Source organism: Solea solea, chromosome 6, assembly GCF_958295425.1.
Source record: "Solea solea chromosome 6, fSolSol10.1, whole genome shotgun sequence".
In the NCBI taxonomy this organism is placed as follows: domain Eukaryota; kingdom Metazoa; phylum Chordata; class Actinopteri; order Pleuronectiformes; family Soleidae; genus Solea; species Solea solea.
Window position 1 is genome coordinate 8,794,526 of NC_081139.1, and position 24,813 is coordinate 8,819,338.

General features: G+C 40.6%; 1 protein-coding gene across 1 annotated transcript; it reads right to left on the reverse strand.

The window, feature by feature from the left end:
* On the reverse strand, nt 1–24,010 carry fer1l4 (fer-1 like family member 4). Its single transcript, XM_058632624.1, has 49 exons — nt 23,827–24,010; nt 22,771–22,826; nt 20,163–20,251; nt 19,921–20,020; nt 19,593–19,690; nt 19,060–19,104; nt 18,703–18,855; nt 18,536–18,596; nt 17,989–18,120; nt 17,832–17,894; nt 17,658–17,742; nt 17,403–17,571; nt 16,705–16,885; nt 16,404–16,590; nt 16,087–16,166; nt 15,701–15,826; nt 15,507–15,576; nt 14,643–14,746; nt 14,162–14,270; nt 13,563–13,791; nt 13,120–13,252; nt 12,915–13,015; nt 12,707–12,794; nt 12,497–12,613; nt 12,162–12,314; nt 10,869–11,064; nt 10,164–10,288; nt 9,918–10,052; nt 9,659–9,832; nt 9,238–9,348; nt 8,667–8,828; nt 8,392–8,566; nt 7,697–7,815; nt 7,487–7,603; nt 7,024–7,063; nt 6,272–6,375; nt 5,620–5,754; nt 5,420–5,539; nt 5,039–5,166; nt 4,784–4,954; nt 4,273–4,427; nt 3,990–4,171; nt 3,790–3,875; nt 3,252–3,350; nt 2,999–3,116; nt 2,638–2,761; nt 1,953–2,245; nt 1,738–1,838; nt 1–1,354 (listed from the first exon to the last, which is right to left on the reverse strand). Exons 1-49 carry the CDS (start codon nt 23,903–23,905, stop codon nt 1,174–1,176), a joined length of 6,159 nt encoding a protein of 2,052 aa, XP_058488607.1. The 5' UTR covers nt 23,906–24,010; the 3' UTR covers nt 1–1,173.
* Nucleotides 24,011–24,813: the final 803 nt, after the last annotated feature.

Here is a 24,813-nt window from a genome sequence, read left to right on the forward strand (position 1 = left end):
TACTGCTGAAAAAAACATTTTTATTTACTCACACAGACATTGAAACATTCAGATCGATCAATCTGAAACTAGTACATCATCATTATTTTCTTCCACTTATAAGTGCAAAATATACTTCTTTATTTTTTCTTAAACTTACTGGCTTTCAATGTAAAAACAACTTCATCGAGACAATTAAACTTGTACACAATAGTACACAAAAGTGCTGATCTATCACATCATGTGACCAATATAACTACACAGTTTTACAGTCGAATAACATTTCAATCACATTATTATATATGATATGCTTATTAGTTAAGCCTGAATTTGTAGGTGTCCAGTGATTTATTTTTCTGCTCATGAATGAATCTGAAAGTAACACAGATCCTGGATTATTTGGTGGCTGATAAGTGCAACACAAAACTGCTAAAGTGTGAAACACAGCTTAATTACATTCATGAAAAAAAATAAATACATTTGGAAGTACTGTACCTCGCTATGTTTTAAATCACATCTGTTACTGAGTAAAAAAATGTTGGCCTGAGTTTAAATTTAAAAAAAAAATAAAAAATTCACACATCAGAAACAGGTGAATTGGCGCTGATTATGGTGAGAAAGTTGAAGCATTTGTGACCTTTGACCCATTTAGACTGATACAATATGTATTTAGCACTTTAATATGTAAAGGTTTGCCTTTAATTAAAAACAATTCATGTGACATGTGTATCCCCTAAGTAACGTTTAAACAAGCTACTTTCTTACTTTAACTTGAGTATATATTTAGACCAGTACTTTTACTTGTACTTAAGTAAAATCTGATCTGAGTAGAATATTTCAGTACTCTTTCCACATCTGCTGATGGTACGTTCCATTTGTAGTCTGTATTCGGAATTTCCGTGGCTTCAACGAGCAACCTCACCAACCCTGATACGTTTCATAGTATATGTTTTTTTTCTGACTTCTCAACTTACGTGCGTGGTGAACCCGGGGGTGACATTATTACCAGATCGGAGTTCCCAGTTCCCAGTTTTCCATCAGCCCTTTCTTAAATGTGTCTCTAGCTGTTTGTAAAACAGTTTCACCCCTTGTTATTTTTGTTTTGCACTCACCAGTCACCGTATTTCTCCCACTACACAGGTTACACATTGACATCACAGAGTTGTATATTGCATCTGCTGGGTTCAGGTCACTTCATCCATTGATGATGAGCGCAGAGATTTGCTGAGGGAGAGTGTAGATGATGAGGGCCAAGAAGATCGAGAGGACGGCAAGAATAAGCAGAGCAATGATGAACTTCTTGAACTTCTTCCAGATGAGGAAGATGAACGTCTTCATTGGGTTGACGAACCAGTTGAAGCTAGTGGTAGGACGACTGGAGGGGACAACAGGAGACACGTTACTCGACAGAAGACACTGAAACTATGTGTGTATGTGTGTGTTAAATTGTGTGGCCCAATTGTTAAGCAATATCTTTGTGAGGACATTTCACCTTGTGAGGACATTTTTGCTGGTCCACACAACTTTAACAGGCTTTTTGAGGATTAAGACCTGGCTTTAGGGTTACTGTTAGAATTAGGTTTGGATTGTGGTTATGTTAGGGTAAGGGTTAGGCATCTAGTTGTGATGGTTAAGGTTAGGCTAACTGGCTAGGGAATTATGTCTATGAGTGTCCACACAAAGAATGCAAAACCAGCAGGTATGTGTGTGTGTGTGTGTGTGTGTGTGTGTGTGTGTGTGTGTGTGTGCATGCTGTACTTTGGTTTGTCCAGAGGCTCGGGCTCTTTGCGGCCCCGCCCCACAGGGTTGGCCTCCCCTTGCTCCAGTGTCACAAGCTGAAGTTCAGCTTCCACCTTTCCCTTTACAAACAAACACACAAACACACACATAATATTTAAATATAAATAAAGATACAAACATCTGTGGGGCAGAGTTAGCTTTAGCATAAGTATGTTATTGTTGTTTTTTTGTACCATTAACAGGAAAGTGTTGCCATTGCTGTCAGTGTACTGGAGTTGCTCCTTCTTCATCTTGCTTCTCCTGTCCTTGCTCTTCTTGCCTTTCTTTTTCTTGGCCTGCTTCTCCTTCTCCTCCTTCTCGAAGTCCTCGGCCGTCTTCAGGCGGGTCAGTGGCCACCAGCCCTTCATCTTCTTGGCGCGAAAGATGGAGAATCGGGGGTTTGCCCGATCCTTTGCCATTTCAATCGTACACTGAGCGGACGACTTTGCCGGTCGCACCATGTCGCCGAGACGCAGCTCAATGGAGCCTGGACGAGAAGGGACAAAGGAGTGATGATGAGGAGCAGGAGAAAGAGGATGACAGTGGCCAAGTGTCATTCACACAAGGGTTTTGGTGAATCTGTTCTATTCACTGCTATACTGAAAAACACAGAGAGTCGAGTGGAACCGAGAAGAAAATCCTAATTGTGTCAACTAATTTGACAATGGTTTACACACTACAGCTTGAACAGCAATAAAATAAAAAGAAATTCAGCAAAAAAGGAATAAGGAAGATAATTTTGGGGCAGAAGAACAACACTGCAGCAGAGCTGTACAACTGGACACAGATTCAGAATCACACAGATTTTCCTGACTTACACATGTGGACGCGGAGGTAATTAAGATGCTAACATATGTGCGTTCCAGTAAAAAGTCTTACCCAGGAAGTCGTTGGCTGAAATGCGATCATAGTCCCACACCTGCAGTGTCAGAACAGCAGGCTGTCGAAACTCTGACTGCTCCAGAGAAAAGAAGGACTCCTTCTTCTTATAAACCACCTCTTTCTGCAGGACAAGAAATGTACTTTTTATTAGTAAAATTCTATGACTTGTTTGCTGCAGAGTTACCATTAAAACCACAATATGAACAAACAGCATTGGTTTAGCTCCTCAGAGGCTCACCAGACTCGCACATTTAATTGACCGTGTTGAAGGTGAAATCCTGATTTTAGTTTTAGGTTAGCATCAGGGATGTCGTTAGTAAGCAGTGGTTAGGGTTAGGATGAGGCAACGTGATGATACCTCAGTAGGAAGATAATCGAAGCGGAACACAAATCTCCAGTTGAAGTTTCCTTCTCCAGTCAGAGAGTTAAAGTGAACATCAGTCTCCTGTTTCTGTCCGTCGAGTCCCTTTATCCATCTGCACAGAGAAGACAACACTGAGCCAGCTGAAGACATCTCTACCTGCTCCTGATTTTACCATTATTTTAGTTAATGCTAAAACAACAATAATAATAATAATAATAAATGGATAAAATATGTGCGTGGATCTAACCCTTTCATGTAGATGTCGGAGGAGGGGTCACCCGTGAACGGGTTGATGTCTTCAAGAAACACATCGTCTGTGTTCCAGATGATTACCCGCAGCTCGTACCTGTTGCCATAGACACAACAAAAGATTACATACACATCTTTTTTTTCCTCTCTACTATGTTCTCCATCCATCCATCCGTCTTTTACTCCTTTATCCTCCACATGAGGGTTGCCAGTCCCAGCTGACCTAGGGCAAAAGGCGGGACACACCCTGGACAGGTCGCCAGTCCATCACAGGGCCAACACATAGACAAATAATTGAGGGTGTCCAATTTGCATAATCCCCAAATCTGCATGTATTTGGACTGTGGGAGGAAAACCCGCGCATACACAGGGAGAACATGCAAACTCCACACAGAAAGGCCCTTGATCCAACCGGGTCACAAACCTGGTTCTTCTTGCTGCAAAGGCAAAAATGCTAACCACTACACCAACCGTGTAGCCCTCTACTATGTTCTATTTTATTATAATCTACAGTGTGCAACAGTGTGTTGACCTACCTTTCAGGTTGTCGGGGCTTGATGTCAATGGGGGGCGGGGCAGGAACATCAGTAGGAAACATGTCCACCCACATGTGAAGGAAACCCTGCAACACACACACACACATACACATACACATATTTCAGTGGCATTGTGGCATTGTGTTGTCAGTCATGTTGTTGTGACTGATCTAGATTAATGTTGTTTGTGTTATGATCACCTGTGGCAGTCCAGGTTTGTCCTGGTTCTGCAGGGACCGGATCTCCACGTGCTCTGGAACCAGAGAGAAGGCACCGGGGAGGAACTCTTTCATTTCTCCCCAGCGCTGCAACACACTCAGGGCTGCATGTTCCTCTATCTCTTCTTCCTCTTCTGGAGAGAGCTCGTTCTTCTTTAACAGAACTGATGACAACAGTTATAAGTATTTGTCATGTTAGAGCTGGTAAAGACGGTATAGTATTGTGCATGTGTGTTCACAGACCTGACTTGTCTGTCAGTCCTACCTTCAGGTACTGCATCAGGTGGGATTTTGAAGATCTTGTTGAGGATTTTGACCTCATGTGTCCTGTACTCTGGAGGTGGGATGCTGTTTTCCCTACAGAGCTCAGTTAAGATGGTGGACGGCTTCTTGGCATCATGCCACATATTGTAACCATCACTGGAGAAAGACAGCGTAGTGTTAGTTCTGATTTGGCAGTTTTGTGTCATAGTTTTAGCACTAATGTCAGAATTTGATATTGATATGTTATTGCTGGTAGTATGGTTTTGTAGTTCTAGTCCTAGTTATACTTTGTATGTGTTTTTCTTAAGTTACATTCTGTACATGCTTCAGTTCTGGCACTATATAACCCCCGTGAACAACCCTCTCTGTGCTGGACCATACAAACTAGTGGCAGTCATCTTTATTTTGATTTCCATGTCATGTCTGTATAATAATCTTTTTGGTAACGTCCCTCCTTTGTCCAGCCTTAAGCTGGACTGTGTAACAAGTCATGTTGTTGTTGTAATACTAACGTGTCATAGTAGAGAGCCAGACCACAGCAAGCTCTATGTTTGCTGTAGAATCGGTTCTCAAGGTCAACCCTTGTTTCACCAATGACGTCATCAGAGCCCACAAGATCATGGTCCATCACCATGATCGCCAGCTCCGTCTCTAATGGGAAAGATACGTTGAACTCAAAGACCCTGAAAGATGCAGTCAGACGGTTAGAGTCAGACAATCACAAACAAATGGTTCAAAAGGTCCATGTGGTACAGACAGATACTGACTCTCCAAACACGGGGTTGAGCTGTTTGGGGATGTATCGATCCTTGGTGTCGAGACACTGCTGTCCGACTTTGAGGACAAGGTAGGGGTCAGCTTTGCCATTCGGGTCTGTGGGAGCCAGACTGTTAGCCTGGACACAAACAGAGGGAGAAGAGCAGAAATGTAAGACTTACAGAAGAACACACTTTATCAACTGGGTTTAATTATAAAATAAATAATAGCATTATAAAGTCAACATATGGAAATTTTATTTAAACAAGTTTTTTTTAATTGCAGCTAGCTCACATAATTTAGATCTATAAGCAACCCTGAATGCCTTAAATGTAACAACGTTGTAAATAGACTAACAAGGATTTAATAAAAGATTAGACAGAGACAAGTACCTTAACAATGTAAACCCGAACTAAGACTTTAATTGGGGAATTTTTGGGGATTCCATCTGTGATCTGACAGTGAGTGTTTTCTCCATCTTCTGCATCAATCGGATAAACCAGGAAGGATCCCTGAGGAGAGAGAGGGCACAGTGTAATAACACTGGAGGAAGAGGCAGACTAACACGCAAACATCTCTCCATCTGCATTACCTTGTATTTCCCCATCATCCTTTCCCCTTCATCTTCGTCCTCGTCTTCACCACTTGCTTTGCCTTTGTACAGCGGGAAGATTTGCAGCCAGTCTTGAAACTGACTGAACTCTGACTCCAAATCACCACTGTACAGCTGAGTACACACACACACACACAGGCAGACATTTAAAAGAAAAGAATTACAGTAACTCCAAAGATGTTCTGTCTTCACTTGCCTTTCTGCCAATATCATGACTGAGTCTGAGGAAAACTGTGTTTCATCCCTAAACTTGTTCATATGCAAGATCTGATGTTGGACCAGAATCAGACTAGGTCCAAATAATATTCAAAATAACCAGGTCTAGTAAGCTACCACTGTGCCACTAATGTAAAGTGGATTCAAGTGGATTGGAAGTCTGTTGAAGTCCAGGTCCTTGGGTAACACTGTGTTAAAGTCTCCTTCAAATTATGTTTTAGAATGACTTTGTTTTAGTCAACACTAAGTTTGGGTATGGACCTGTGGATGCAGTCTCACAAGGCACAGTGGATGAATGAGGAATGATTGTACTGTGATTTCCACTGAGGCCGATTTCATCTGCATACTGGGCAACCAGGATTGGCCTCAGAATGCTAAATTGCATCCTTCAGGTCAGAGTTAAGATCTCACTCACCTTCAGTGTAGCAATTGCCTTGCGTTTTGGAGGTTCAATCTCAACCACCACCACTTCGTCCTCCTCTTCGTCATCGAAGTTTTCCATTGACAGATTCACTGCATCTGAACAAAAAAGAAATATTACCATTGTTGTCTTGCCATTGCCTTTCAAATCTTTCATTTGTAGTATGGTTGTATGATCATGTTTTCCCTTTTTAGTATTGACTTTACTGTTTCGTATTTCTCAATATAATGTTGTGTTTTCACAAAGGCCTTTCCCCACATATATAATACAATACAATATAAAGTATAGTCTCAATGCTCCTCCAAATACTTTTGGCCACGTACCTCCTTAATCAAGATAAATTATCGAAGAAGATAAATGATCTCATGTGGAAACATTGTTTTCCTTTCACTTCAGTGAACTATATTTGGAGTTTTACAAATTCACAGAACTGCAAGTAGATACACTATATTTCAGAGCAAAACGGTGCATTCAGAGCTAATAAAGACTTCTTAAATATGTCACATTTTGTCATGTCACAGCCTTATTTATCAATGACAACAAAGCAAAAACTCCTGGCAAACTAAAATGAGTATTTAATTCAGCCATGAGTATCCTCGTCTTATTATGTGTGTTCAAGTGAAACAAATGCATTTTAATGAGTTTATTATTAGCTTATCATATGGATACAACATAAAATATCATAATGGGAATTACAGCACAATGCTCATGACAAATATGACTGAAATAACACAGCTGAGCTGTACCTGCATCTGCTTGTTCCTCCGTCTCTTCTTGCTTAGCAGCCTGCAGACAGTCAACAGATTGTTTATGTGAATGAGCTCTGTGAGTATATTCTTCTTCTTTAAAGATGAATTTTACACAATGTTCTGTGTAAGGAAATTCATTATTAACATGTCATTTTCTTCTGCAGTGATCTTTATATTTCTAGTCTAAAAACAAAGCTTAACTTAATTTTTCATACAATGCAATGCAACAAACTTTAATGGAAATACAATAAAATTACAAGAACAAGGGAGGAAGATTTGCTTCTGTGGTGATTATTTATGTTGTCACACTGACTGGCTGACTTCTAATTTAGTGTTTCTATACAAAATTATTGTGGGCTATTCATTATCATTCTTGTTAAAGTTACCACTGGATTTGTTCTTTTATTAATAATTCAAAGAATACCGTGGTACTACTGAAAGATTATCGACACATTCTCACCTCTCTCTCCAGCTCATTCAGGGAAGCGTAGTATTTCGACCACCAGTCCAACTCCTCCTTCTCTGGCAGCTCCTCCTCCAGCCCCTCCCCCTTCTTATTCATTTTTTTCCCATGAAACTGAAGGGACGGGGCAACATCATTTATGGTTATACTTTTCTTTTTTTTGGTATTTTAAATGAACAGACGGGAGATGAACATATGTACACGAACCAGCGTCATGGGGTTGAAGGGAATCCTTGACTGTTTGAATGACAGGGTGCTTAATCCCATTTTCCTCAATGATGTGAGAGTGCTTTTCCTCTTCCCCGAGTCCTGTTTTGCTAAAGAAACTGGCAAAGAAAGTGTGTCAATTGAAACAATGCATTGAATCAAATGGTTACTCAACTGTCACTTGCAGAGGACATTGCTGATCTCATCGGAAAGATTCACACGAAGTTGTTATGACATCACAGCTCCATCCAAAAATGATGTTGTAGGTAGCCATGTCTCTGCTGCAGCGTAAACCTCATTCAACACATTTTTCCTATAGATGGGAGTCACTCCTTACACTTATTGCATTGTATACAGGTTATGTTAAAAAAGAGAATGACAGCTATGTTTATGTCTTTAAATGACAGCATAGTAATGTACTGTAATGGTAATATCTTTGAAATAGGAAGGGGACATGACGACATTAATCATCTTATTTCTAAAATTATTTTCACCTTAGTTATAACAAGGTAGTAGTGTGGTAACAGTGAGATATTATTACAATAACACCATATTGTTGCTTTTCTGTATATTATTGTTCATTATATGTTCCATTTTAGAACATGAAGTTTGATATGAAACAGCAATTACATGAATGATGCAATAGGGATTTCAAACAAATGACTACCATCATCACTAGTTCGGTATCTCTTTACCTTTTCGCTTAGGTTCCTCATCTTCCTCCTCTGCTCCCCCGCCCAGCTCAGGTGGGGCATATTCCATAAGACTCTGGACCACATGAGACCCAACAAGAGCGAGGCGACCAAAGGCTCGATGTTCAACCACAAACACAGTGAGGGGAGGGTGGAGGTAGGACTGCTCTGGCAGTTCCTGAGAGGACCAGAAAGTAAAAACAGGAGAGAGGACATTAGTTGTGTTTCTATTCCATATACATGCACTTGTTATTCTAATATTAGTAACAGAAACTGACCACGTCAATGTAGCGGACCAGCTCTTTAAAGTTGGGATGAGCTTTGTAGCTGTCGATCTCTTCGGACTCCAGCTGACGTCCTGCACATTCCACCCTCACCAGAGGGCGCTCCACCTCAAACAGCTGCACCCTCTTCAGCTCGCGCAGACCCCAGAACAAAACCTGAACACACACACACACACACACAAAGACACCGGCAGCATCCTGTAAGTCTGGTGCTCCATTACTGTTAGGACTCTGGTCTCCACAGCATAAAAAACACAGCTCCTCACACTGTTTTCATAAAATCACGTCATTTATCTATTGATAGCCAAGCATGTGACACACCTACAAAGCTGATTCTTCTTGATGTCTTTTGTGGAATATTTAGTTTCTATTTTCCTGTGCTCCAGGTTCATCTACTCAACCATCCTGAAAAAGGATCCATCCTCTGCCTGTCACTGTTTAAACCCCTCTTTTGTGTGCTTTTTTTGACCGCATTCTTGGTCCTATACATCTGGTTACACACACGAGACATAAACACATGTGCAACATGTCCAAGTGTGCGTATTTATTGTGTGGTGTGTCAGACCTCGATCCTGAAGGTCTTCAGAACAGGTCGGACTCCTGCTGGGATGATGTAACATTTCTGATCCTCCATGTAGGACAGCTCCTGAGGCTCCACACTGCTGGGGAGACAGGGCTGCAGGGACAAGGATTTCTCTGGTTCAGTATATGGAATAAACTTGGGCACAACGTGTGTTTAAATGGGCAAGTCCGGGTTATGACAACTTTAAGTTCATTTGGTTGTTGAATGTAGAAATACTATGTTTTTGGAAATGTTCAATGGTTTAATCCACAAATTCATGTAAAAATTGCAACAAGAGAAGGAAATACAATGCTAGCTTCTACATTTCAGAGCCTCTGTAAGGCAATACACAGGTTGAGAGTCCAGAAAATACTCTAATTCAGCTACAAAGTGTGGTATACTTGATTGGTTTGATGAGTCTTACCTCTCCAAACCCAGAGTAGTCCAGCTCGATGAGTTCGAAGGCAGCCAACAGTTCTCCGGCAGGGGCCCTGCCTTTGCTGATGTCAAAGAAGCGGAGGGAGGGTCTTCGGTAAAATTGCTCCACAGCTTTGAACTCAGGCTCTGCATACGCTCGGCCCAGTGGCTTCGGACTTCCCTGCTCGAACACATTATCACACAGAGGCTATTATGACGTACGAGGGATAAAGCTAAGAAAATAATCACAAGAACATCAGCGTTACCATTGAGTCATAGTCATAGATGTTGATAATGATGAGAGGTGGATCTCGTTCCAGTTCCTCTCTCGTTCCTTCCAGCAGGACTCTGTCGAACAACAGACACTCACACCAGGCTGGAGAGAGTGTGTCCGTCAGCATCTGAGAACGCACACAAACACACACAAAGAGGTTTCACAGGTCATGGATTGTAATATTTAGAATCTGAAGACACCTAACAATAAATGAACAGCTGAATGTTTGTGTACCTACCCTGGAGACCTGACACTGGGTAGAGAAAAGGACCTTGGCGAAGGGATCAGACAGGCCATTGCTGTCAGCTGCCATCAGGCCACGTGCCTGGTACAGGTGACATCGTAACTGGAAGTACCTGCTGTCTGCAGAGAAGAAGAGATTTACCATCACCTGAACTCACAGGCTGGGAGAAAGTGGATGTAGTCTCTCCACTGGTTTGCCATTGGAGGGAAACTCACGAAATATAATGAATAGCAACCGGGAAATTAGTATACTAATAGTTAATGGCCATAATCACTAGTTTCAGGTTTTCTTGAATAGAACACAATGCCAGTTTTGTAGATTGTGTTCCCATTTAGAGGAAACTACATGATAAAGGACAGCATATGAGTGGACACTAGGGGTGGAAATCGCCAGAGACACCACGATACGTTATTACCACAATATTGCGAAATACTGAACATTTGCGAAATCATTTATTGCGATACGCTCACACAACTCTAGTGAGAGTGAGCACTTGGCACCATCTAGTGAATAAAACTTTTTCTTTATTTATGCTAATCCCCAAAAAGTTGAATGTTTATTTGTAACAAACACCATGTCTACAGGCTTCAGAACGTTTCATCTCATGGGGGATGTCACCACCAGTCACTACTTGCCTAAATCTGGACAGACATTTATTTTAACGACAGACAAAATGGTGGAGGAAGTGCGCTCACTTACCCTGACAGGACAGACTAACAGGAAGCTTCCTCCTCCCCTCCAGAGATAGATTTTGCTCCTCTTCTTCCTCCTCTGCATACACAGGCAGGAACTCCTCCGGCAAAGAGTTGGTGGCCTCTTTACTGTACTTGGCAGAACCGAGCCACATGTAGACCTCTAGCTTTGCAAAGATCTCACTTGCCGAACTTCCTGGAGACTGAGACGACAGAGAAACACACATACTAATGAGTGCAGAGAAGGAATTGTGAGCGTGTCACTGATGTTTTTAGTTTTTCATTTTTGACAAAAAGATTTTTGGAGACAGAACGACGAGCAAAGATCTAGGATGTCTAGGATTTTATGTATGAAACAACAAAAAGCAAGTGTTCTCCATGATTTAAAGGTCTAGTGTGTAAGAATTAGTGAGACTCCTCTGCTCAGCCCTCGCTTTTCCCTCACATGTCAGGGAACTACAGTGGCCTTTGCATCAGGACGTCATTTTTCTTCCTTTGTACAGTAAACATTTGCTTCAAAAAGGCAGCTTTGCATGGTTTGTCCATTTAGGCTGTTGTACAGACCTCCAGGACATTTTATGAGACATTCTCCATAAAGCAAGGCTCTTGCCAAAAGTAAATATAAAATGCAAATTTGACTTTTATTGGATTTCTGCTAATCAACTCTTTCTTTTGCAAAATGTTCCATACTGGATGATTATGAGACAGAATGCTTTATGCTAGTGGCTCACAAACTGTAGCGAGGGGAAGGAGTGAGGCCACATGCATTTAAATAATGCATGCTGCACTGTAAGCACAGCATGAATACATTTGTGAAAGGAGTGGCATTCTTGTCATCTTTTTAAATTATGCCTGAGAATTTCACTAAATAATTTGTAAATACCTGGAAATTCATACTGAGATACAAATAGTCTTCATCACCAAAAAGGTTGTACATTTATTCTGAAATCTGACTCCCTTTTCTTCTTTTACCTGTGGAAAAAAGTCTGTTGACAGCACACACACACACACATATGTGTGTGAGTGGATGATGAGTCAATAGTGTGATGTGCATTTCAAAATATCAACTTCAGTGATGGGTAAGATTCCTCTGTTAAGCAATACCATCAGAAATGTCAGAAACAGGATGGTGAATATTATCGATGGACGAACCAATGGATTCACTCACAAGGCAGTACACGCAATCTGTGATTTAAGAAACTGAATGAAATGAAGAGACAGATCGGTGAACCATGGTGAGAATCTGAGTGATTTTAGTGTTAGAACTCCTGTGTGTGTATCATGGATGATTTTAATATACCTTCATGTAGTAGGTCGTGACTCGACCACAGTCCTTCCCCCTCTTCTCCTCCACCAGTGAGAAAAAGATGGAGTGGGCAGGGATCCTGACATAGGCCAATCGCTTGCTTTTATTCAGTAACCACAGAAACACATCTGGGATGGTATTCTGGGGCTGGAGAGAGAGTGGCGTGGATGTCAGACCTCACATAAAATACATGTTACATGTTACAATCTTTGTAACATGTAACATGTTACAAAGATGCATGTTTGTAACATGCATCTTTGTAACATGAGATGCATGTCTTTATGGCAAAGATTTATCTTTATGGCGGCCTACAGTGACCTCTTTCTGACCTCTCTTGTCAGAAAGCGGAGTTTCTTCAGGAGTTTTCTGCTATCCATCAAACGCTGATTGGTGTTCTTTCTAGTTAACCTCCGTCTGGCTCTCACTGCCTGTCTGGCCAACAGGACCTGAGGACAGATCATACATCCAGTTTACAAAAAAAGTAATAGAGAGATAGGAAAGTAGACAGTGGTGATAGGCACAGGCGAGAACAGACTCACTAAGTTCTTCTTGATGAATTCCTTCCTGCATCTGTCGAGGTGGTTGGGACGAGACTGAGACTTTCTAGCACCAAACACATTAAACTGCCTGCAAAGACACAAATAGACAACCAGGTAAAGACAGATGGGGGGGGACAGACAGCGAGATGATCACGATGACAAATCAAAACATGTCAAATCACATTCTACTCAAAATGAGTAAACTGACTTGCAGGAGACCACTAGCTCCAGCAGCACCTCCACCAGGCGCTCCTTTGCTTTACTCCTCGGTCTTCTCAGGAGTCGCTCTACCTCATTGAGACCAATCTCCTACACAGGGAGCAGAAAGCAATGAAGACAAGACATGTCCACAGTTTGTTGACGAGGCCAGATAACACACCACATCATTGTTCTTCAAAGACATCGTCTCGTACCAGTCTGTCTGCCGTCTTGCTGAGCCAGTTTGCCTGATAGAGACGAAAACTGTGATCCTCAAACTGAGTCCAGACAAACAGACAGGGCTTCTGTTTAATGGAGGGGGGCTGGAGGGGAATACACTGGAATGACCTTGGAGACACAGACAGAAGGAAAGACAGATTGACATGGAGAATGACCTTCAGTTGACCAAAAAGGTCCATGACCCTGTTAAGACCTGGGTGTTATGGATAGAGATTTAGGTTGTTTTTTTGTCCAGTTTCTTCTTTTTGTACACCATTTTGATAGAATGAGTAGGTGGGTGTTGTTTCCTGTTACTTTTCCAAAAGCACAACCCCTTACCTCCACGTTTTGTTAAAGTGGAAATGGAAAAAAATGGGAAAAACATGGATGGATAGACTGTGGTCTCGTAACCCGAGTAGGTGCAGACATGGTTATTTACCTGTCGTACTCAGTGGGCTGCGGTCTCATAGCATCAGACACTGATCTGATCTCAGGTTCGAGACTCAGCACATCCTCTCTGTCCAGCTCGTCCTCTGACTCCAGGAGACTCTGCTCATCCTCATACAGAGATTCCCTGCTACTCCTCAGCTCCTCCCTGCTCCGTTGAAGGTCCTCCCTGCTTTGGCTCTTCTTTGATTTACCAACCCTTACCATTTTACCATAATTCCCTGTAAGCGACAGAACAGCTGGTAAACACATTCACATCCAACAAAGTCAATAACTGCTCTTTATATGAACATTTATATGAATTTTCATCTACGACAGTTTTACATTCGTCTGAGTCTGACACACTTAGTTTTTAAGTATATCCACTGGCAGCCTCTTTCTTGCACATGTAGAAATAACAGTATTTAACTAATTCAACATTTAACTAATTCAACCAATCTCTGCACAGAAAACAGAGTAAAAGGTTGTTAAAAATAACACATTTGGTTATTACAACATACTGCAGCATGGCTCTACTAGACTCTACTAGTTTTTGTTTTTTGTGCTAATAACTGTATAGTGGAAAAGAAGCCAATAGAATACACCATTTACCTATTGAGAGTTCAAAGGTCAGTGGTCTCGTTCCCACAGATGGGTCTATCATTGTGATTTCAAACAAAGATGCAAACAGCAGGAACTCTTCAATGTCCCCCAGAAAACCCTGAGGAGGACAAATTTAAAAAAGTATAAAAAAAAAACTGCAGAACATGGACACGTGGACTCATATGTTTCATTTTGTGAGTCCTTCCAAATCAGCAGAGGGTTTAAAGTATTTCTTGTCATTGTGAAGTAGAAGTGCTGGGTTCATTTTACTCATCCGCAACTTATAAGAACCAGAAGCAGTTATCTAGAAGTGACTAGAATCACTGAAACAACACTTTTTACATCAACACAAAATTTAACAGGAATGGAACAAATGGAAAAAATGGTGAATTCAATAGCAAAGAAGAAGATAATGAACCCAAGATAATGACAAAAACCCTCTGCACAGAACAAATCTATATTAGATGGTGTTAGTGATGAGGGCACTGACCTGAGGCAGAGGGTGGATCGTCTCAGTCTCCACGGTAATAACTTCTGGTACCTCAACTCCTGCTTCCCCTGAGTCACCCGCCAAACCACCGGCAGACATCGATGCTGGAGAAAACAACAAGCAACTGTTCTTTGTCTTCACAGGATTATTTAATTTAGCAGTTATCACTGTCGTCAAGGCTTAAAGATGAAACTGGTGTCCATGTTTTCATCTGAATATGGGCTCAGTGATGAGGCTGACGAGTGTGTCCGTGAGAATGACCTGATCTGAGCAGGACCAGCGTGAAAGTGTGTCTCAGTGCTGGAGTCTAGATGTTAAACTCTGACATAGACACAATGTTTTTTCCTTTCATAGTCATATTCTGGACTAGTACGACTCAGAAACTAGGCCTGAGAATCATTTGTTGTGTGCATCAAAGACATTCCTCTCAGCCTCTGTTTCATAAACTGGCCGTTTATCAAATGAAACACCTTTAGATCACTGAAGAGATTTGTCCACAGTACCCTAAAAATAATCCTTTCTCATTTTTTCTATATTTCTAGCCATCAATTTCATACATAGTCCATACATAGCTCCTGCATACTTCAAAAAACGTTCTAAAATCATTTATTCTGTCGGCTCGATACTTAATACTCAATATTTATTAATGAATGAGTTGCTTCCTGGAGAATGCCACCTTTAAGCCCCTCGAGGGTTTTAGGCAAATTCTCCTTCACATCCCTTTTGTTGTTTTCAAAAACGGATGCTGAAACAGAGGTCAATATTACAATCCTCTACCAACTTTTTCAAATGATGGTAGGAAACTACACCCATTGTCTTGTATTTTAACTTCATATTTCTCCACATTGTCCTCGGCAGACTGACCTTCATTCTTATCTTTCTTCTTGCTGCTCCTCTTCTTCCTCAGTCCCAGCTTTCCAAGTGTCCCTTTCAGCTGAAAACAGGCAAATAGGAGTCAGTGACATAAGAGATCAGGGGAGACTTAATCACAGGGATGTTATGAGTGTCCACAAAGCCCAATAGTCATGGAAAATGAGGTGGGGGGGGGGGGGGGTTACCTTTCCCAGATTAAGTAAGGCTGTATCTCCCATGGCAGCAGATGGTGAGGAGTAAACCTCCACGGAAAGAGCGAGGAGGATTCGACCACGATAAAATATTCCTTTACCCAGACCCTGGTTCAAAGCCTGGAGAGGAAACATGAGGGTTAGTCTGAATTAGTATGTTTTTATCACATACAGCCTCTGAGTTTAGCATTTGGGGAAAGACATGAATATGTTGTTTGTTTAAGGGTCCAATAGGCAGGATTTTAAAGATATCAGGGAACAAATATTCATTATGTAAATAGAGAATACAGGAAAGAAAAATGTGACAACTAGTGCTGCTCAAATATTACATATTAGACCTTTAACTCAAAGGTCTTTATATAAATGTTGTCTTGTTTTACCTGGTGGACATCTCCGAGGGTGGAGTTCTGCGGAGAACCATACAGGTTGACCCAACCTGGACCAAAAGTGGGGTTAAACCCTGCAGTCAAAAGATAGAATCATTTTAAATTAAGGCAATAGGTATGTAAAAGCTGTACAGTTACACATATTCCACATTATCTTACAACTAACATTATCATTAAACAACATTACCAACAATCACGTCATACTCACTACAGTACTCACCCTCGTAAATGATTGCTTTTAAGCTGCAATTCAAATTATAATTAAAACTCCATCACGTTATTCAGCATGTGTACACTGTTAGTCACCGTACCATTCCTGGTGGGGTCAGAAATCTGCAGCAGGTCTAGGAAGTGTGTTGCCAGGGCAATGTCTCCCATCTTGGCGTCATCAAGGATCTGGACTCTGATTCTTTGAGCAAGAGGAGGAAACTGCTCAATAAAGTTGATCTCCTCATTCCAATCTGGACAGCTGGTGGCGCTGGCGACTGATGTTTCACCCTAGACAGATATATAAGTAGATTCACCGCGGCTGAGAGCAATGCACGCTTCTGCATCATGAAGGAAAACATAGCCAACAACACAGTGTTACACACACCGCATTCATCCGAGTACCTGTTGTCCTGCAAAGGTCACTTGTACATAAGGGTCAATGAAGACTGTCCTGTCAGTGACCTTTGACATCTTAGCCATGAGACCGGCATCCATGGTGGGCAGACCCTCTGCCCTGTAGATGCGGATGCGGAAACGTGCCCACGGACGCTCAGAGGCCATGCCTCGAGGAAGCAAAAGGTTCCTACAAGAATAACAACATCAGAACCCAGAGCTGCTCACACTGGTTATGCCTGTATTCACAATGATTATTAATGTGGTTCCTCCGGCATGATGGAATCATGAGAATCAACAAAATTAGCTCGATGGAATCCTCCCCAAGTTCCTTATTTTTTATGATCCGATCAGCATCTACCACCTCAGGTGATACACATTGAAGTTGTTATCTCATTTGAACAGTGTGTAGTTGAGAAATGAGAAAATGAGAAAATTAGAAAATAAAAACTTTAAAACTAGAAATGTTATTGTTTTTGTAAAAAAACAAACAAACAAAAAAAAACAACTTACATTTGGAAATTCGTGGATAACAATAATAACTATATTTTAGCAGCTGGGGCATAAACATTACATTGGGTAGTGTTCTAATACATTTGTATGCACTGTGCTTCATTGCAGATGCGGATAAATGACTTGAACCATTGTGTCTGTCTCTGATCTTTGTCCTTCATTAAGAGCTGTGTACTGTGTGTTCGATTACTGACCTTTCTATGTCGTCACTGACTCCGGACGCTGAGCTCGGTAGCACACTCGGCATGTTCATTGTGTCTCCCTTCATCAGAATACTGAGACTAGCTTTAACGTAACCCTTGATCCCTGACCTGGTGTCAGCCGGGTCAGTGAGGGGAGCCCACTTCTGGTAGAAGCGGTGGTCTGGACATGCAGAGAGTTCAGATATGAGACATGAGAGGACAGTAAGTATTTTTAATCAGAGTTCTACGGTGTGAGCAGTTCTTTACCTGGCTGGTTGTAAACAGTGGAGATGTCAATCTTAAATGTTCCAATGTGGGTCATCAGGAAAGCCAGAGTCCGCCTGTGGAACACCTAAGAGCAGGTGACATTACGGGTGTTTAAAATGGTCATGTCCACGCCTGTCACCATAGTAACAGCAGATAAAGTATAATGGAACTTGCCTTGATCTCTATGACTTTATCAAAGAGGAGCTGTGGAGCCTCCTGGAACTCAAACTGGAAGTTCTGACAGAGGAGATGACGTAAACGTCTTGTGTTTATTGCACTTCATTGTATTCTACTGGGCTGAACTGCATTCTGCTGTGTGACATTATAATACCTCATTGTAGAAGGGGCAGTTGGTGGACTTCTGTGTTGCTGTGTGTCTCTTCTGATCGCCCAGTCTGATAAAAACTGCAGGATTGATGTTCACACCAACCAGCCTCTGGGCCTCCAGGATGTTAACATTCACCTGCACACACACACACACACACACACTGGTTTCCATGACTTCAGAGGACATTACATTGATGTACATTCATTTCCTGAAGACTTCCTTAACCATAGGAGAGTAAGTAAAACGTCTTGGGTTTAATTACGACTGGCCTAATCCTAAGTACCTATTGTTGTCCAGGTCATTAAAAACCACCATAAAAAAAACTGTCAAAAGATACTACATATTGTATTCTCGGGTTAAATTTAAAAAATAAAATACTTAAAGGAAACCATAAGTTGATAGTTGTGATATTCCTGTATCTGACATCCTGACATGATGGCAGGAGGTTAAACATGTGACACTTCAGATGAATGTTGTCTTTCATTATTCTGTGATTGTAACAAACACTGACAAACACGTAGATGTATGTAAAGTATAAGGATGGACTCACCTGAAAGCTCTGGATTTTAGGTGTCCCTATGGCAACACTTCTTGACAGAGGCCTGCAGCGACTACACACACACACACACACACACACACACACACATGTTGTTGAAAGACAGCAAACCACAGATGAGATGATAGCGCACATGTAAACAGTCATTCAGGTGAGCAGACCTCAGCAGAGGTGTGAGGGTGATGTTGGAAGCCTCCAGGTCTTCATCGTAATCATCGTAGTCGTCGTCGTCATCCTCCCCAGACATGAGCAGACTTTGACCGAGACGACGAGCCTCTCTGTCCAGCACATTTGGGCGAGTGGTAGTCCTCTGACTGACAGGAGAGAGAGAGAGAGAGAGATCTATCTATCAAATATTTTATCACAGGGACATGAAACAAAAGCTCACATGTAGATAAGAAGACGTCCATAAGAACCATGAGTGGATGTTCATACAGGTGCTTGGACATGTGTTTTCACAGGTTAGCATCAGTTTACTGAGTAGAGGTTTTGTTGAGTGGGTTAGGGAGTTAACTCACCTCTCAGGGTCATCAAATCCATCATTCCTGATGACCAGATCTGAACTGATGAAGGAGAGAAACCAAAATCAAACAAGTCTGGTTAGAGCGCCCTCTGTTGATCTGGAGGTTATTTGTATTAATCAGAGGATCGGCTATCCGAAAAAGAAATAAAGTAAAGATTAGAGTTAAGATTACTCAATCCCTGATGTCATGTAAGTGCTTCACTATGCACAGGCCGATAAAGAGAGACCTGCATCACCACCATCATGTGACCACAGGGCAAGGAAAGGATGCAAGGATGCAGGTGACGGTTAGATACTGGTGTTCTCAAGGTTGTGATATCATCATCATCATAGTTATCAGACAAGGAAACGTAGTATCAAGCCATAATTAGTTAGTTATATCTGCATTGAATGCATATACTGTATATTCTCAGTCAACTCCAGAGAAAACCGAGAACCTGATGAATTCTTCCTCTGACAATCCTTTTGTGTCCCTCATCCACACCTAAGTTCATACGTATCAGCTCTTGTATAGGTCTTTGATCTTACTCGTCTTCGTCGTCTTCAGTCTGGAGGAAGTCGAGTCCTTGCCAGTTTCCTACAGATCCTTCAACTGGATGATAATGAATATCCAGCTCTATGTAGATCTACAGAAAGAGGGAAAGCAAAGTGACCGCGATCATAGATTATTTGTGCAACTTATTAAGACCCATCGAGTTGGATTTTATCATAAACTTAACACTAATTTACTCATCATCACTAATGTCCAGCTGTTTCCTAACTTGTATGTAAAAGCTGAGATTCAGAGATTTGGGACAAACAGGCAGGCATGTTGATTTGTGTGTGTGTGTGTGTGTGTGTGTGTGTCTGTCCTCACGTCAGTCAGGCCGTAGTTGGCATCGGTGAGTTGTTCCCGTAGCAACAGCTTCCCAGAGGTAACAACATGCTGGAGACTGACCACAAGTTTACCAAGCAGTCTACACAAACAAACACAAACATATACATAAACAGGCTGTGTGCGTGTGTGTGCGTGTGTGTGCGTGTGTGTGTGCGTGTGTGCGTGCGTGTGTGCGTGTGTGTGTGTGTGTGTGCGTGTGTGTGTGTGTGTGTGTGTGTTACCTGTTGGAGAAGACTTTACTGCTGTTGTAAACACTGACGGAAAAAACTTCATCTTTGATCACTTTACCATAGTGAGGCCAACGGAAATGCTGCACACACACACACACACACACACACACACACACAGAGTTTAAAACCATCTGTGAGTGACTTGACTTGATATGTTATGTAAAAAACAATGTCAATGTTTTATAATTGTATGCACTTTTAACCACATCTCATTAACTTCTTCAGTAAACGAGACGACATGGGTCATCACAGAAACTTCATATGATAATAATATATATATATATATATATACAGTTGTATTCAGCAGGGGGAGAAACTGTGACCGGTGTCACTGTTCAGCATTGTTCTCTTGTACCAGCTGTGTGTGTGTGTGTGTGTGTCGTTTCGTAGTTGTGCAAGGTTTTTTGCTTCTGATGTTCACACAGTCTATTGATCAGGGTGTGCACTACACACAATAATAACAACCCAACATGTAGACCCTCCTCACACTGTGCAGGTGTGAACTTCACCTTTAGGCCATGCAGAAACAGGATTTTTAACTTTTTCCACAACAAGAGTGTCTCCGTATGTTTTTCTTTACACTTTTAAATTGACTCAAGATTTGGAACATAATCCAATAATTAGACCACCAATCAAAACTTTTCTTTGTTTAACTGGGACATAACAGTCATAAGAATGTCATATCGTGTCACACCATGTCTCAGAGTTTAATAACAGGGATGGATGGTTTGTTAATACTTAACTAAAAAGGACCGTATTTACAGCAGCAGTTCTTTCAGGTTAAAATTAACCAATGTTCAAGTGAATACCAAACATGGCACACACACACACATGTTCCCCTATAACCATTTATCACCGTGTGGTAAGCTTAGGTATGCACACACACACACACACACCTGGTCACACCTGGAGAACAAATATAGACCGACTCGGCACAGCACTCAACGCTGTTTTCACATCACACAGAGGTTACAGTAATGATCTTATCTGACCTGCCATCACTGTTTATGTCGACAAACATGTGGTGATGTAATGAAATGGGAGGAGACATCTCTTAAACAAACACATTGTCCTTTTAACAAAAATAGCAAAAACAAAATGCATTTGTCTTCAGGGCAAACTCAACGGGCTGTATGCTAACGCTGTCACAGAGAAATGTTTGGACTGTATATCGCTAGGAGTCTCACTGGCTGTTACTATGGTGACGCCTGCATTCAGGGGTGTGAAAATTAGTTAAATTAGTTGTTTATCCACCAGCTTATGCAAAGTTCATCCTGCAACTCGATCAGCTCATGACATCAGGAGGAGCAGATCATCAGAGAAACTGAAGAAAAAAAAAACTGATCCACATGGGATATATATATATATATATATATACATACATATATAGTAGTGTTCCTCAACTCATCCTATATGTAGACACAGAGAAAGGACTAAAGCTTTATTTATTGTAAGCTTTATGGGTCCAGTACATTTAGGATTTTTTTTTTGGCAGAAATTGAATAAACTAACCAATTTCTCCAATTCTTACACATTGCACCTTTAAATAAATACAATTATTTTCCTAGGACCATATATTATACATTTTGGAATTTAAAACTTGTGTTGAGACATTTGAAAACATTTGGGGGCTGGAGGAAACATCACCTGCCAAAGGCATGATCATTTATTCTGAGATCCATGGATGTTTGCACCGAGTTTGAAAAACTGCTTCCCATGAAGCTGGCAGCTCCTGTGTGGACATTATTTCAGGAGCAATAACCTTTTTTTTTTCTCTAAGGAGTGCAGTAGAATGAAGGCAGAATCACATCAACTGTACTGGTGTGTGTGTGTGTTTAAGGAGTGTCTTTGTGTGTATGTATACTAACTGTAGGAGCGGTTCAGTTTTTATCAGCCCCATTAAAATACTTTCAATCTGAAGAAGACAAATAAGCTACCTCTCTTCCTCTCACACACATACACACAAACACGCACACACAGCGAGAGAGAGAGAGGACAAATACAACAAAGGCCAAATGGTCTCAAATCACAGTAGCTTGTCTTCCCCCATATCCACTTCCTCTGAAACCACATGGAAGTTCAGCTCATCATCTGAGAGCTTGATGTGTGTTTAAGACAAGGCTTGTGCCTAAAATACATATAAGACATTTATTCTAAACCAAACAATTTTTATTATTATTATTATACTCTTATACAAACATATGTATGGGGATGATATTCCATTTCTGCCAATGTCTGTGAAGGTTCTCACCCAGGTCATACTAGTCATCTTCAGGAGATAACTTTCGGCAACTGGACTTGTTTAAGGGGCCACTTCAACCTTCACTTTTCTTTTTTTATTTGATCATCAGACAGTGGATCTGAGATACATCTCATTCAACAATAGAGGAAGTTGTGATTGAAAAAAAATTAATAAAATTGACAGAAAGTCAAAGTCACTTCCTTCAAAATAAAAGCCCTACACTGCTCTCTACTGTGTTTCTGTCAAGTTTTATGCGTAAAAATGTGTAAATATGTAACATGTTTAATGTCAGTGTTCTGGTCTGATTTTATCCAACATGATCAGACAGATCACATCGGCAAACCCTCGTTTACTGACCTCGTTGAAGATGGCAATGTTCTCACACTGCAGGACTCGGGTTTTATGAGTGAATCCTGGAAGACAGAAAGACCAACAGTTACCATAGCAACAGTGCAGATGCTTCAGGGGGTGAAGAGGGGGTCAATATCTATGTTTAAGTATGTAGACACATGACACACTGTACAAAGTACAATTAAGCAATTAATCCAACTGTCCTTTAAACACCTTAACTACACATTTGAAAACAGCTCCACATTTAAATGCTAAACCAACCTGTGACTTGCATATAATGCATAAATACTGTATCTTTTAATACTTACTTTGTAAGCTCCTTTTAATGTAGTTCTTTAGGGTAGTTACAATGTGATATTGAAAATTGTATTATAATGATCATACATTTTATTCCTAATCAAATATAACACAGAGATACTTTTAAAATAAGCCCCTTAAAGCCCTGCGACTTTTTCATTTTCACTTCGAGTGTCATTATTATTTTAACAAGGCATTTGGCCATAACAGGCAAAAAAAGAAAGAAAGAAAGAAAGAAAGAAAGAAAGAAAGAAAACAGATCAGATGGGGAGGGAAAAAGAGTAACAAAGACAGAGACAACAACTATGTTAAAATATGAAGAAAAGGGAGAAAACAAAAGAAAGAGGGAACATGAACCAACAGCAAAAGAACAAAACAATACAAGCTACAACAGACTAGGACTATATCACTTCAGACTGTTGTCATTATTATTATTTATTATTATTAAGAGTAACTGTTACCTTATTAAATGTTCTATGTGAGCAGCTGGAAAAGGACAGGTTTTTTTTTTGGTTTTTTTTTACTTTTTTTTTTTAAGTACTTAACTGTAATCGAAATAGCTGATAATTATCAGATTATTAAATCTGTGGACAATACAGTCATTATTTGACCTATTGTACATTTTACACTTAATAACAAGAATCAAGAATAGTGTATTGTCATTGCACAAGAGAAAATGTGTGCTAGCCTGAGAAAACAGTAAAAAGAAAAACTAATAAAAGCAGCAATACAAACATCAGTAGGTGTTTTTTTTTTTTTACTGACCTCTGAAACTGAGCTCGACTTTTCTGTCAGAGCGTCCCGGCAGGTTGGAGATCCTCCTCAGAGTCACACTGATGGACATGATGATCTCACACGTTCAGCTCTCTGATCACCTGTCTGTCTTTACACATTTTGTCCCTCAATCGTCTTCTCACCTCGTGTGTTTCGTCTCCTCTCTCCAGCTGAAGGAAATTAACTGCTCTGTGTGTTTTCTCTCCAACAGTAAGATGGGAGGTCCATGTAAGTGTGTGCGTGTCTGTTAGGGCAGGCCCTTCATAATGTTTGAGAAAGCAAATGGAGTTGCTCAACTAGTTTCCTCCTTAGAAAACACACATAACTCAACCCTGTCACTTCATATCAAACAATGTAAATTAACTAATTCCTAAGTTTGACACTGAAAACCCAATACTATAACATTTTCAATTAAAGTTTTCTTTCTTTTCTGTCTGATATTAGTGGTTTTTTTTAAAAAAAGAGCTGGGATGAAAGAAAATGATTTCATAGAGAATGAAAACACAACCATACAAAAGTTCTCTGCACTTCTACAGACAAGATTACTGAGGTTAATCATATCTGTCCCAATTTATACTTAGATATTAAGCCTTTGTTCAGTACAAGGAGACCAGGCTGCTCCCAGAGGTTGATTAACAAAGTGCATATAGTGTTATTATTATGAAAAAACACAACCATGACACACATGTGCATGTATTACAAGTTAATATCATGAAATTATTCGATGACAAAAGAGGATGAGTGGGGGTGGGTGTTAATGGATTCATTTCCATTGTAATAATTTGTCTATAAATGATTCAAATATGAGGTAATCTATGAGATGTTTCAGATTAGACAGTTTGACCCTTGAATATCTTTTGTTTTGTAGGAGGAAAGAAAATGAATGAATGAATGTAAACACTGTTGTTATGAACAGTAAAACCCTTGAACATGGAGACTAAATTGATTGAAAATAGAAACCAAAATAATATTCAAGCA